The 15,120-nt window shown below is 36.7% G+C and overlaps 1 protein-coding gene across 1 annotated transcript in view; it reads left to right on the top strand.

The window, feature by feature from the left end:
- Positions 1 to 14,154, top strand: part of WWTR1 (WW domain containing transcription regulator 1) — a 66,680-nt gene extending 52,526 nt beyond the window's left edge. The window contains exons 3-6 of the mRNA XM_068691953.1: positions 3,198 to 3,397; positions 9,877 to 10,010; positions 10,090 to 10,202; positions 10,427 to 14,154. Coding sequence (XP_068548054.1) covers positions 3,198 to 3,397; positions 9,877 to 10,010; positions 10,090 to 10,202; positions 10,427 to 10,611 — 632 coding nt within the window. The 3' untranslated portion in view covers positions 10,612 to 14,154. The remainder of the gene's footprint in view (positions 1 to 3,197; positions 3,398 to 9,876; positions 10,011 to 10,089; positions 10,203 to 10,426) is intronic.
- The last annotated feature ends 966 nt before the right edge of the window (positions 14,155 to 15,120 follow it).

The following is a 15,120-nucleotide window of genomic DNA, read 5'->3' as shown; positions in this document are numbered from 1 at the left end:
CAAACTAGGTATAGCACATGAGTAATCCATGCCTATTAGATATGGCTAGTCCTGATCTGCAGAAGTAATAAAATAAATCTGCACCATGACTAAACCTTATGGTTGGCACTTTCAAAATTCACTGTATTTCACTCCGGACCTATCTGGATGTTATCAATGCTGGATGCGATTCTTAACACTATGAACAAGAAGAAGCTAAGCATGGAAATTGAAGACACATTCCACATGCCATAGCATTTGAACTGCTGGTATAGAAAAGCTCTAAAACCTAACACATTAAAGGCTTGTTCATAACAACGTATATTGCCTTTCAGTTGAACTGAAGCAGAAGAACACTTGCAAACCTGCTGTTATTTAATTACACATCAGTTCATTCCCAGACTCAGCTGTTTTATTACTGTACAAGTAACATTTTGACCCTTCAGATATATTTTTAGAACAGCTGAATGCAGCAGTTGCTGTGGAAAGTGCTGTGGAATGTCCCAGATTTTAGTTTCATTTTGTTTTCTATAATGAGTTGCATAACCGTTTTACACTATTTTTATTTCCAGTTAATATTTGTTTTGAGCTAGGTTAGATTGATTTGCATTATGTGTCCATGCATGCACACACAAACTAGATCTGTCTTTGCAAAAGTAGACCACCTGGGTCCTAAATGAGTCCTAAATTTGTCTGTGCAACGTGATCGTGATGCACTCAAGAATAATTCAAGTGGCACAGTGCTGTTATGTGGCTAATAAGATCAAAACCTGGGCCTTAACATCTGTGCATTTATTACCTGGTTTTGAAAAAAAAGAAAAAAAAGTGATTTTATCACTGTATCAAGTTAATGCTACATTTTAAGATAGATTTTGTCATACATGTACTTTAGAAGATACCTTAACAAAACTATCTGTACTCATTTGAAAGCACAGACACATGACTTCTCTATATTTGCTGTTTCTGAGTCTATTCATAAAGTCTGCTGCTAAGATAGGTGTCCGGTATTGAAAGTGAATGAAGAGTTACCTGAATCCCTTTTTTTCTTGAAGCAGCGTATGCTGGAGAAAAATGTGGTGTCAGCAGGTTCAAATGACATCTGGTGAATTTGTCCCTATTACTCAACTCAATGGCTTTTTAGAACTCATTCCAATTAGTGGCAGTTTTGAACAGAGCTGTTTCTCTCTGGACGTATGTCCAGAGGTTTCAGACCTACAAACCTCTGAGAAGAAAGGCACTGACAGAAACAGGAGCATTGCCAAATAACGCAAATGGTATGGAGTTGGTTGAGGATCACTCCTACCTAGTCCTTTGCCTTCTATATATCTCCTGTACTGAAACTTGTAAAAAATTCTCATAGCTGTAGCTCTATCAAACACAGATGATGTAAGTCCCTTTTATTGGAAGTAGCATGAATTTTTGTTGTTTCTTAGAAATATAACCACAGAAAAAGGATAACATGGGGAGGAGGAAGCAGATGAATGTGCAAGAGGTGATTGCAGTCAATAACCCTGGTTTCATGTGGAAGCATGATGTCATTTGTGTGGATGCAGCTGTTTGTGGGCCACACATACACTGAATCAGTAAGAACGTTATATTGCTGCAGAGCTGCTTTTAGCTTGGATTATTTCTTGAGCTGAATTTGCTTCTGAAGCTAAAATGTCATGCAGCTGCACTCCCAAGTGGTTCCATAGTGCTGGACCTAAGTGTTGCTGGATCACCCAGAATTTAAAAGTCAGTTCAGATCTATGTGAGCACATGTCAATAAATTTGTCAAATGAAGCAAGGCAAAGTTTATGCTGTCCCAATGCCTGTGTACCTGCTTTATTCCAATTGCAGAAAAACAAACAACACCCAATTTGGCAAAAAACTAACTAGCAAGAAGTCAACCTCTCTCTCTCTTTTTTTTTTTTTTTTTTCTTTTAATTTTTTAACTTGGGACTAGTAGAGTGAGTTAAGATCAATATGTTGCATTGTATGGGTATCATACATTTGATCCAGGCTTTAAAATCATCAACCCATTTCTTTCAATGCACACTTTCAAGAGGGATTGCTCTACCATATCCTTCAAGGTCAGTGATATGCACAACATTAATATCCAGGTCTGAGAAGCAGAGAACTGAGTTGAGATTTCTGTTTTCATATGGTAAGAGCAATGAGTGAAAGACAAAAAGGAAAATACAAATCATAGTCCTTCGGAAAGAAAGACATTGTACCTTTTTTAGGAAGTATTTTAGTACCTGGGATATTCTTGTTAAAACAGTAGAGCTTTGTTAATTATATTATTGCCTCACTAGTGAAAGAATCCTTGCACAAATGTCAATTTTAAAGCATGATGTGGCTATCACTTGTTATCCAGACTGGCTTTAGGCACTGTATGTATTTTTTACTGGAAATGCGGAGGAAGAAAAGAACTGTTCATTCTATGGCACACAAAAGGCATTGCATTGCTGAGAACTGATGTATTTTACTCAAAAATAAAATGGAGGTCCAATGAAACCTAACTCTTAGAGTAACTTACTTTTCTTTCTACCAATACTAACCATTGTCACATACTATCAACAAAATGGAGGTACAAAAGAGGCTGTGCAGCCACCCTGCTTTGTCTCATTTTCCTCCTGTTTTTTCCCCACTACAAATAGGGAAACATCTTTAGAGAGATGGGGCGTTTCTGTTTCTATGTACAAGTGATACCTCCTGGTAAAAGCTCCAGTTGATTATTTTGGCTTTGTGGCATGATTACCAAAAACATCTAGCTAGCTCACTGCATGTTATAGGTACACATTTATAGAGAAGTTTTCAATTAAAAAGTTTGCATATCATTTACTACCTATGACTAGGTAAATATTTGAACATACCAGGATCATAGAATCATAGAATGGTTTGAGTTAGAAGGGACCTTAAGGATCGCCCAGTTCTAACCTCCCTTCCATGAGCAGGGACAACTTCCACTGGATCGGATTACTCAAAATATGACTTTAAATACTTGCTGTATCTTAAGTATTTAAGTTTTATACACATATAAAACATTTCAGATTATTTATTAAGTAATTACTAGTATCAGATCTTGCCCGGTAGCATAGTTCTCTCAATCATTAGAAGTAAATAATTCTAATGATGCTATACTCACGGTAGATGAGCAATATGTGTCGTAGGCATTCTGTTACATTAAAGTACAATTGTTCTTAATCAGACTTGATTTCTTTTCTTTCCCACAGTTATGAATCACCAACACCAAATAACACACAGCACAGCTATCTCACAGCAAAGTCGTCCTCCCCAGACCCCACAGCCAGGGCTGTTGAACATGCCCAGTGCACTGACCACACAGCAGCAGCAGCAGCAGAAGTTGAGGCTCCAGAGAATCCAAATGGAGAGGGAGCGAATTAGGATGCGTCAGGAGGAGTTACTGCGACAGGTAACACCAAGGATACGCTTCTATTCTGTTCAAGAGCTTTTCGTTTGATGCATCCAAATTTTTAGCAGGTACAATTAGTAGCATTGTTAATTTATGTCAAGGTTAAATATTGCTTTAGGTAAGGATAACCGAAAAACTAATACAAATAGAGTCTTCATGAACAGAGAACATTTCATTTTTTCTCTCAACTAGCATTGAGCAGAGCACAAAATGTCATATAGCAGTTCTTGGAAAACAAAGTATAAGGAAAGAGACTCAAGAGTCACAGGCCTCAACTGTTTCTTACTCTCTATGATGGCAATGTAAAGACCAAATTCTGTTTAACAGCTGTTTATAAATCTAGAGCAACTATCACTGATTATTTCTCAGTCTACTTTGATTTCCGTAAAAGACCATGTTCATGCTTCATTGAAGATAAGGCAGAACATACAGGCTTGTTCTTGAATCTGATCCCAGTTTTATAATTTGCAACCTTTACCTTTAAGTGAAATAAAAACACATTCATATATTACATGAGTACCCCAATTTTGCTGACTTTTCAGAGATGTGTTTCTGTAGGTGTTTTGTTTCTTTTTCTATTTCATAAGTTTTAGCTCTGTATAATGACTCATATTGAATAAAATAGGTAGTTTCCTTTACACTGCCTTAAGGAAATAAACAGAGTCTTTTTTTTCTGCTAGGGACCACTCTACTGATGATATTGTGCTTTGCGCAGTATATTAATCAGCTTCCTTAGAGAAAATAAACAACCTGTTTCCATTAGGAACAATGTGAACTAAGTAAATTTTATCAAGGATATCACCGTTATGGCCAGTGACCTTGTAAATGCTACAATTACAAGTCCAAATAGCTTTGAAAATGGTGATTTTCACAAAAACCACAGAATCACAAATTGGCCTCAGACTAGACATCATGCCACTGGTCACCACTCTCTGGGCTCAGCCATACAGATAGTTTTGAAACCTCACCTCATCCAGCCCACACATTAACAGCCTCTCTGTGAGGAAAATATAGGGGACAGTGTCAAAAGCTTTACTGAAGCCTAGGTATACAATATTCACTGTTCTTGCCTTTTCTCCCAGGCCAGTCACATAATCATAGTTGTTTATCAAGTTGGTCAAGCATGACCCTCTTGGGGAATCCATGCTGACAACTGCTGATGATTTTCTTGTTCCTGGAAATGTTTTCCAGGATTAGCTGCTTCATCATCTTCTCAAGGATCAAGATGAGGCTGATCACTCTGTAGTTTCCTGGGTCCTTCTTCTTGCTCTTGTTGATGTTAGGAGAGACATTTGCTTTCCTCCAGTCTTTAGCCACTTCTCCCAGTCACCATGTTTGATCAAAGCTTATCAAGAGTGGCCTCACAATGACATCTGCCAGCTCCCTCAACACTCATGGCTACATCCTGTCAGGGCCCATGGATTTAGTATGTCCAGCATGCATAAATATTCCCTGACCTGGTCCTTTTCCACCAAGGGTGCATCTACCTTGCTTCAGTCTTTTCTCCTGGTCTCCAGGACCTGGGATTCCTGAAGGCCAGTCATTCTGGTAATGACTGAGCCAAAGAAGGCATTCGGTAGCTCACTTTTCTCAGGTCCTCTGTAACTGGGTGGCCAGTGTAATTCAGCAGTGAGCCCATATTTCCTCTGGTCTTCCTTTTGTCACATATGTAAAGCCCTTCTTTGTTGTCTTTTACATCCCTGGACAGATTCAATTCTAACTGGGCTTTAGCTTTCCTGATGTCATATTTGCATGCTTGGACAATGTCTCTGTATTCCTCCCTGGTCACCCGTCCTCACTGACAGCCTCTATGAAATTAATAATTCTGTGGAATTACTATTTCATGTCTGCAGCTCTTTTGCCTTTGGGTCATTTCAGGGTAACAATTGTTTATACTGTATTTATAAATACAGTGTGACCAGTCTTGGCAGCACGTAAAAACATGTTTGTGACCAGGTTAAAGATGACAATAGGCTGAACTTTTCTGATGTGTTAGAGTACCTTAAGTTGCTGTAATTTTTGTAAATGGTAGTGACTTCTGTAGAATGCAAAAAGAAACTTTAGAAAAATCCTCACACTTAGATGACCTTTGAGGGAGAGTAGCAGAGTCTGTGTAAAGGATGGGTAGCCACAAGTAAGTGAAGAGTGGTACTCATTCATATTCTGACTAGTTGGAGGAGAATGAGTGAGAAAAAATATATCAGTGTTGAAAACAGACTGGAACATCTAAATGACCTCTAGCAGGCATTGTAGAGTAGCAGAGAAAAGGGGACATACCCACTTAGTGGGTGTGAAATAGAGATCTGGATGATCAGAGTAGATTTATCAAAAGGGAAATATACTCACAAATAATTTGTTTTATTTTATAAGCAGCAGTTATGAAAATCTTGAATTAGTGACCAGTGTTTTGGTTTCCTCTCTGGAAAAAAAAAAAAAACGAAAAAAAAGAAAAAAAAAAAACAGAAAAAAAAAGCAGAATTGCAAAAATTTTAGTGAGAATATTTGTAAAAACTATTTATGATAATATATTTGCAACATTTATATTTTCACTCTTTTACCTCCTTCCTCTAAATGTATGTATAAGAACTTAAAGAAATTCTCTTTAACAAAATTAATTAAAATTCATTTATAGTTTTTGAATCTGTACAGCACTATCTAACAGCATTTGAAAATAAGGAAAAAAGAAAAAAAAATAAATTATGTTCCTTTTATAAATCCTGAGGAAACACCTATTTTTGCATGTGATTATTCCCAACATCTTTGGTGAATATTTGTACACGCTCAAAATTAGCATGTGCTCAGTGCTCTTGCTGAACAGGCATGTGAAAGGCAGATACAAGTCCGTTAATGTCTCTGAAATTTTTTATCTACTTGTCTCAGGGCTGAATTTGACTTTTATGGTTCAGACCTGAGTCTAAAAACTGTGCCGACACCAATGTCTTGTGCCCATGTTCAATTTCCATTGACCTTAATTTCTGGGAGCTACATTACATTATATCACCTGTGTGTGCAGAATAACTGCGTTCAAGGTAGTGTTCTCTGACCTGATCAGTAATCCCAAGTCTTGCGCATACATTCTTTACTATCAAGAGCTCAGAACATAATAGTGCTGGCCATAGGAAGAGAGTGGGCCTAATTTGCTCTGAGTTTAGTCATATTGTCATCATGCTAATAATGCAGCTAGATATTTCTACTTTCTTTGGACCTGTTTTTGCTCCAGAGCAAGAGCAAATTAAGCTTCAGAACAGTTGAACCATTAACATAATGGCTGGTTTCCCTGCCCTGCTGACTGTTGTACTTTGAAACTAATACCTGTAAAACATTATGCAGCTGTGCTGTGCTTAATAAAGTCTTCAACTTCTTATGCTTATTATGCTGTGTAGCACCCTGCACTGATGCTCTTTGTTTAAGATACACATTATACAAAGCAGGACAGTATCACTTTGCATTACTAAAATTTCCAGAACTGGGTTAGCTTCTAGGAGACAACATATTTGCAACTCAAGGAAGGTAAGATGTAAAATCTATCCTTTGCAACAGAACTTTGTACACTTCCTGCCATTAGCCTGAATAGCAGTGAACCCTGGCATCTAAGAATGTGGCAAATCACTCTGGAACAGGACCCTTTTGCTACTGGTTTTGCTTTTTTAGTGTGACCTATCTAAGGGAAAAATGCTGACTAAGAGTGTGCACTGCTGCTAGGTGACTCCAAGGAGGTGCAGAGAGCTTGAGCAAGAGGGGAGGAATTCTTTCAGTCTTTAACAAATCCGATTTCAGTCTGGCAGCAGCTGCTGGCTCCCTGTAGCCACTCCTGGCTGCAGCTGCTCGGGTGGAGCAGCACACCCAGCCTGAAGGAGCATGTGGTCCTGGAGGCACTCTGCTTAGGGGATTTGTTTACTGCTTTGTCCTTCTCTGCATTAGTTGGTAAAGCCGCTAGAACAGCAAACTCAGTGCATGCAGGAAGGGCGTTGTGTTTCAGAAAGCCAGTATGACTGAACTTCCATTTAAAAGTTTCCTTGCTCAGTTTTGTCATTCCGGAAAGAGTTTTCTTTCTTACTGGTTTGTTTTTCTCAGCTTTCCAAAGGAAATGGGAGAAATCTGCTTGCTGCCGAAGAGCTTTCTTGGAAGTTGAAGTAACTAGAGTTGATTTCAGTAAAAAATCTTTGAAAGCGTCATATAGGAAAGATATCCAAGTGCTCTTCTCTGCATGTACAAATGCCATCTTTCAGCTCGTCTGGAAGGGCAAGAATAGTCACAAAAAAGCAACGCATCTCATAGGTAGCTTTCTAATCCCCTGATCCTATTCCACGAATGTGTGTATGGAAAGGTACAGGGGCTCAAAAGCAGCTGTAGAAGGAGTGGTGTGGGGGGACACAGATGAAAATTTATCACGGTTTTGTGGCTCAAGAATAGGTCACTTGCATGCTACAGCCTGCGCAGAAAAATTTTATTACTTTATTTTTAGTAATAGCATTTGATTTTTAGAAATGACAGCCAAGTGGTAACAAACATGTATTTTACATATTGTCAAACTAGGGGAAAGGCTTTTATTTCTTCTTTTTGTTCCATTCTTACCTTTTTTAGCGTGGAACTCTTTCCAGTAAGATTTGAAAATTCAATGCCTAAGTATTAAAGACATGAACTTCATCTCTGGATTGGACTTTTAACAAAAAAAAATCTTGGCAAAGTATGTCCTGCATCATTTTCGCTGTCTTCCTTTTCATCTTTCTTCCTTTTCATCTTTCTTCCTGTATCTTCCTTCCTTCCTTCCTTCCTTCCTTCCTTCCTTCCTTCCTTCCTTCCTTCCTTCCTTCCTTCCTTCCTTCCTTCCTTCCTTCCTTCCTTCCTTCCTCTATTTATTTCTCTATTTCTCTATTTCTTTCTCTCTGTCTTGCTAGTGTTAGTTTTGCTTGTGTTGTTGCAGTTGCTATTTACTTCTTATATTTAAAAAAGTATTTTCACCATCTTCATGTAGACAGTTAAAAAAGCAGGTCTGCCCATTTTCTGAGATTTGTATATTTTCACAGACATACATAAGCTATCATGCGTAAACTATTAAAACTATTCAGTCTGTGTATTTTTAGCATTTATTAAATAATTACATAATCTAATGGAGATTACTATTTATCAGTCAGTTACCGGCAATTTGATTATAAGTGAAGCATTATGATAATGGGCATCAATAGATTTTAGTTCCCAATGCATAATGGTTGCATTATTAATGCAGAGACCAGACTGGTCCTCCTTAGTGAACAAATCAATTGCAAACATAGTAAAGCATTACATTCTAGCCTCAAAAAATTGTTTATTTTTCTGTATTTGGGAGAATGATCGAGTGACTGATTCAGCAGAGAAAGGTTTTGTACTACACTTTAAATAAAACATTTATTTTCCTTATTTCATAAAAATATGTAATAATGATTAGGTTGAGTGAAACAGGTTTACTGATACAGCTTCAGTATTTTTAAGGTCTTGGGATGTTTGGAACATCTCTGTGGAGCCAAACAATAATTGTATTAGAACTCTGTACCACTAGATGTCATGGTTGTTTCATGGAGCTACAACAAGGAGGATTTATCTTCCAGGAAGAGTTGAAAAAAGTTCCCTTTGGCTCTAATTGCTTGTTTGTCATTTTTAAGACAGTATACAGGAGACAGATCATTAGGCAGATACTTATTATTAAGCAGAGGGTTTGTTATTGGATTAAATTCTTGGTTGCAGTGGTTTTCTTCTAATTTGCTAAGTACTTTATGGTTGCAACTTGGATTATTCTTCTTTGGTATCTAGCAAATTATATCATCTAGTTTGTCATCAGAAGGGCAACAAAGATAGCGAAGGGTCTGGAGGGCAAGATGTTATGAGGAGCAGCTGAGGTCCCATGATTTGTTCAGTCCAGAGAAGAGGAGACTGAGGGGAGCGAGCCTTGTGGTGGCGGGCTGCTCTCTCACAAGGGGAGCAGAGGGGCAGGCGCTAGCTCTGCTCTCTGGGGGCAGTGACAGGACCCAAGGGAATGGCATGGAGCTGGGACAGGGGAATGTCAGGCTGGATATCAGGAAGAGGTTGTTCACTGAGAGGGTAGTTGGACACTCAGCTCTCAGAGTAGCCGACCTCACTGAAAAGTAAACTGAAATTATAATTTGAATGTTGCACAGCTCTCATAGACACGTGAAAACCCTCAATTGGATTTAGCTGGCCCTTGAAGTATGGACGGGCAATTAATAATTGGTGGTAATGTGCAGACCTATCAGTGTTTATGGTGGGGCAACATACAAGTTGTCCTAAATTACAACATAGGTAGTTTGACTTTGTAGCTATTATCTCTGTGGCTAGCAAAGCTGTAGAGTTGTCATCAGTTACATTGTTTAGAATTACTTTCCTGAATAAAAAGAGGTATATATATTGCAGGTTCTCTTTTGTGAGACTGCAGTGATTCTGAGCTGTTGGAATAACCTTTCTCTTTTATTTATTTGCCTTTTCAGGAAGCTGCACTGTGCAGGCAACTTCCCATGGACTCAGAAAACATGACCCCAGTTCAAACAGCTGTGAGCACAGCAGCCATGACACAAGACATGAGACCTGTTACAAATAATGGATCTGATCCTTTCTTGAACAGGCAAGTTCATGTCCTCCATATTAGACAATCTACACTTTTAAAGTTGTCTCTCTAAAGCAATTTCTGTTTCTATTTATAGTGGGCCATACCATTCCAGGGAACAGAGTACAGACAGTGGTTTGGGATTAGGGTGCTACAGTATACCAACAACACCTGAAGATTTCCTCAGCAACGTAGATGAGATGGATACAGGTAGAATAACCTGATTTACCTTAAAGTATAATGATATTAATAATGTCTTATTATAGGTAATAATGTTTTATAATTGTGTAATTTTTTAAGGTAACATTTGTAGAGGATAGGCATTATTTTAAATGCTTATGGGAAACGGGGAGGGTAATTTTTATATCAAGTGTGTTGTTTTAAATTACTTCAAAGAAGAGTTTGGTATAAAAATTCTTCTTTACTTTTCCCAGGAGAAACTATAGCACAGACAACAATGAACATAAATACACAACAAACACGTTTCCCTGATTTCCTCGACTGTCTTCCAGGAACAAATGTTGATCTTGGGACATTAGAGTCAGAAGACTTGATCCCTATCCTGAACGATGTGGAGTCAGTACTCAACAAAAATGAGCCCTTCCTTACATGGCTGTAGTCATCCATTATTCAATGCTGATTCAGCCTATAATGTAATTCAGAGTTTCTTTTTCCTCTTTAGATAGAGGTAGAATATCTGAAAATCCTCAGAGATTACTGCCTTAATGACTTTTGTTAGTTTAATCTCTGCGTGGATTTGATTGACACTAACTTAAATGTAAAATACATATATGGATACACATACATGAATATCATACATAAATATGTATTTCTTCCTCTTCAGAAGAGCACACACTAGTTTACGCATTTGTATAATTCTTTTACTTTTCAGATCAGGCAGAAATGTTTCACTTTAAGGACAGAAATTCGGTGTCATTTGTGCATGTCTTTGATCTTCTAGGTATTGATTAACATCACAAACCCTTAATGAATCACAAAAGCTAACTACTAGGTCACTTGGTTCAGAAAACCAGCACAGCAACAGACCATGTAAGCAGTTTTATTACTATATTTATGACAATACTATCAGAGACTCTTTTATCAACTTCTTTAAGCTTTAAAAATATTTTTTATTAGCAAAACTGTGCTGTGTGGACTATAGATTAAATCTGATCCATATCAGCCATAGTAATTCTCATTATATATTTGTAAAGGCACAAACAGTACTATTGCAGGTTTGTTTGTTTGTTTTTTTCAGTATATTACTGTATAGTTTTCAGATAGTAAATATGCTTTCATTTTTAAAGTACCAGGATTGTTCAGCAACAGTTTCACACTGCTATAGTGTTGTAAAATAAAACAGACTGGTACTAACTGCACACTTTTTAAAATAATGTGTTACAAAAAAGCAATTTTTAATGGATCTTAGATTTTGATGTTTATTATATTAAACACTACAATTTTGTAAATTAACACATGAACAAACAATTTTTATGTATAAAAATCTGGCAAATAATGCAAAAAGCTGCTGTTGAAATCAAGACAGAAAAATGTGGCACAACTTGGTAATATCATATGTAGTGGGAAAAAGTGTTTGCTCATACTGTTTTCAGTAATGTGCTTAACTGACAATGTCAAACTGTACATGTAGTTGTATACATGAAAAAAGATGGTAACTTTATCAGGGCAAAGCTAAGCAGTATTGTTACTTGTCTTGTAAAGTTGCATAGTTCTTAAGTCTTTCAGTTACTGTAATTTGTGTACAGGACACAAGGCATAATGTTCTCTTTGCACTTCTACCTATTGTATATCCTACAAATACTTCTTTCTCAGAGGTTTGGGACTGAGAAGGCATCAAGGACATTAAGCATCTAGTTCCCCTGAAATGCAAATGAAGTCCTAAAATTCTTAAATATTTTGAGGATATATTATTTATAATCTATGAGTTTAAGCTTTTTATATTGAAAAATGTCTTTTTATGAAAAGCGTGAAAACTTTTCTTTGAGCTTAATCTGGATTGTGTAGAGAGAGAAAGAGATGTAGCACTCAGTGTAAATGTGTGTTTTTCAGATCTAACAACACTTAGTAAGATACTACCAATGAGCTAGAGTATTGATCACTAAAGACTTTTTTCCATCTGGTGGGATGAACGTAGGTGAAAAGGTCAGAGATGAAGTTATGGGAGCATGAGAAGGCTTGGAAGTAGAATGATTATGTAACAAAATTTGATCCATATTGGGAAGGGTCACTGCAAAATGGGATACACACCAAATAAGTCACCAGCATTCAATAGAAGACATAGTAAACTTGATACAGTAAACTACCTTGCAGATGATGAACTGATGGGTGTACATTATACCAAAAGCTGAAACCTAAAATGCTCACATCAAAATTTAGAAAAAGGAGAGGGAAGGCAACATCCTACAGTCATGGAGTTGTATTACATAATGAAAAGTAGCTCTTTTTGTATATATATATTTTTTTTAATATAAAATGCAATGTGACAGCAGAGATACGTGTGCACAGAATTTAATTATGAATGGTCACTGTGTTTCTTTCATTCTTTCGGGGGGTCTTCTTTGTTTGTTCATTTGTTTGTTGGTTGGTTTTGTTTCTTTTTTTAACTTCTGCTAGTGCTGTTGAGGTAACAGAATTTTCTTTTCCACAAACAAGGGACCGGGCAGGGCTGACCAATGTTGCTGTAGCTATGATTAATCTCTTTTAAGATTACTTCAGGTTGTCAGCCACAGTGAAAAATGGCTTTTTCTTTGGCATAACTCACTGTATGAAAAACTGTGGTGAAAGAATTTTTGGTGTTTTGGCATCTGGTTGTGGTGCCAACTTGTAAGGTCAGCTCTTCAGCACTGCATTATTTGCCTAACAGACTGAAAGACATTAGTGCTAGAACAATTTAAAATAGCTGCAGATCAGTGCTCCAGTATGATTCAGTTGATAAAGCTCATCATTAGATTATATTTAGAAAATGCAGTTTGTTAATTTGCTAGTAAGTAAGTACTACTGTAAATTTAAGTTTTGTCATAATACATCATATTCCAAGCAGGTCAAGATTTCATCTGGTGTGAATTAGCTAGCCTGTACTGGCTTCTGTTTGGCTACACTGATTCTCATCAAATGGAGGTGACAGCTCTTACAATGAAAACTGATACAGTTTTCTGTTAAAGTCACATACGTTTATCAGAATTACAAAGCTGGAAATTTGATTCCTCTTTCAAGTGTTTCAAGTGGTTAGGTGTCTACGTTCAAAAAGTTAAAGAGGTAAAAAATCAGAAACCGTGTTTTCCATATTCTGTAATAAAACAAGAAGGTGCTACTATGTGAAACGTTATTGTCAGTGTAAAGCAACTACCAGAATCTTAGGTTGGATCTTCACTCAGTCATGAGCCAAACCATGGTTAAGTTAAAAGTCATTATTTATACTGTAAGCTTTTCTTTCTTGCAATGGAGAGGATATATAAGATGAAGCACAGCAACAGCAAAATCTATTTTAAGTTCTTCTTTAAAAACAGTTTCTAGCTTTAAACAGGCTTATGGTAGAACTTTTATTCAAAGCACATTTAATTCTTCTGAAACTTAATTTTTGTTGACAATATTTTACTGTACTATTTCAGGTTTTGAACAGTTACTTCACTAAATGTATGCCATCTAAATGTAGAATAAATGCAGTATATGTGCCAGCTGTATAGCTGCACTGTTGACCATCACTGAGGGTGGCATACAGAAGTGTTGATGATACAGAGTAATGGAGTGTTGTTAATTACAGTTTGGTTTTTGGTAATACCATGAGAATGTAATTTGGGGAGGGACTGGGTTTGACTTTTTGAAAACAAATGCTATATGGGGGAAGGAGAGGGTTAAAATGTCTATTTTGAATACAGAAAAACATGAGCGTTCAAATAAACTTCTTTCCTAATATAGTGCATCCATGTACATGCTAATACTTTAACTTTTTATTTACTTTTTCCATTTTGTTATATGACGTGTTATATTTGTTATTAATTTAGAGTACCTCGCAACCGATTGTATGTATCAAAAGCAATCAGATCAAACTGTTGTATTGAGGGTTTGAATCTGCTTTTTATTATTATTATTTTATTTCTTTCATGTTGTACCTGAAAAATAAAACGAATTTTAAAATTCTGGATACGTATTTGTTTGTTAATTATTTTTTTTTTTCCCTTGAGGATTTTACTGTATGCTTCCTGGAGAACTGTACATGCTTGTAATAAAGGTAAAGGCATCTATTCTGTGGAAAAGATACACATTAAATTAAATGATTGGCACTTAGCAAAATAAATGTTATTTTACGGTTTCAGTTTAATAGTAGTTGTTTTGGACATTGGTTACAATTACAGTTTTACATGTAATACTTCCAACATGCTCCCAGTGCCACCACTACTTGTTTCTTTTTGTGGTCCCTTGTAATTCACTAACACAATGGCTGGGTTACAATCTGTTTAATAAAATTTTCACTAAGCAGAAAAGTCAGCACAGAGTCCATTTCCATTAATTTCTGTTTGGAGGACTTAAATAGTGCATTGGTCTCACTCTGATAAAGAACAAGAAGTTTCTCAAATTCTGCATAAAGAAAATTACAGTCTTCTTTCCTAGGAAACAGCCATGAAACCTAAATATCATGGGCTTGGATTTGAATATCTTTTCTTTACTTTTACAGAATAATTCTGAAGATGTCCTAAACTTGAGTCTGTTGATGCTTAATGGTTTTAATGAGAGTTGAAATGCGGAAAAAGAGATCCAATCAATCAAGTGTACTCAGATTTTCAATAAAATTTTAAAAGGCTGCTGCAGAAACAGAACTCTGACACCATAAATAGAAATATTCACCTATGAATTGATGACTGATTTGAAACACTGTAAATAGCAGCAATAAAATGATATATTGTCTCAAAAAAGTTGTGCCAGGGGTGTTTTAGGTTGGATATTAGGAAGAACTTTACTGAGAGGGTTGTGAGGCGTTGGAATGGGCTGCCCAGGGAAGTGGTGGAGTCACCATCCCTGGAGGTCTTTAAAAGACGTTTAGATGTAGAGCTTAGAGATATGGTTTAGTGGAGGACTTGTTAGTGTTAGGTCAGAGGTTGGACTCGATGAT

This window comes from Anas acuta, chromosome 9, assembly GCF_963932015.1.
Source record: "Anas acuta chromosome 9, bAnaAcu1.1, whole genome shotgun sequence".
Taxonomy (NCBI): Eukaryota; Metazoa; Chordata; class Aves; order Anseriformes; family Anatidae; genus Anas; species Anas acuta.
Note: the sequence above shows the minus strand (reverse complement) of the source record. Positions and strands in the feature narration are given on the sequence as shown.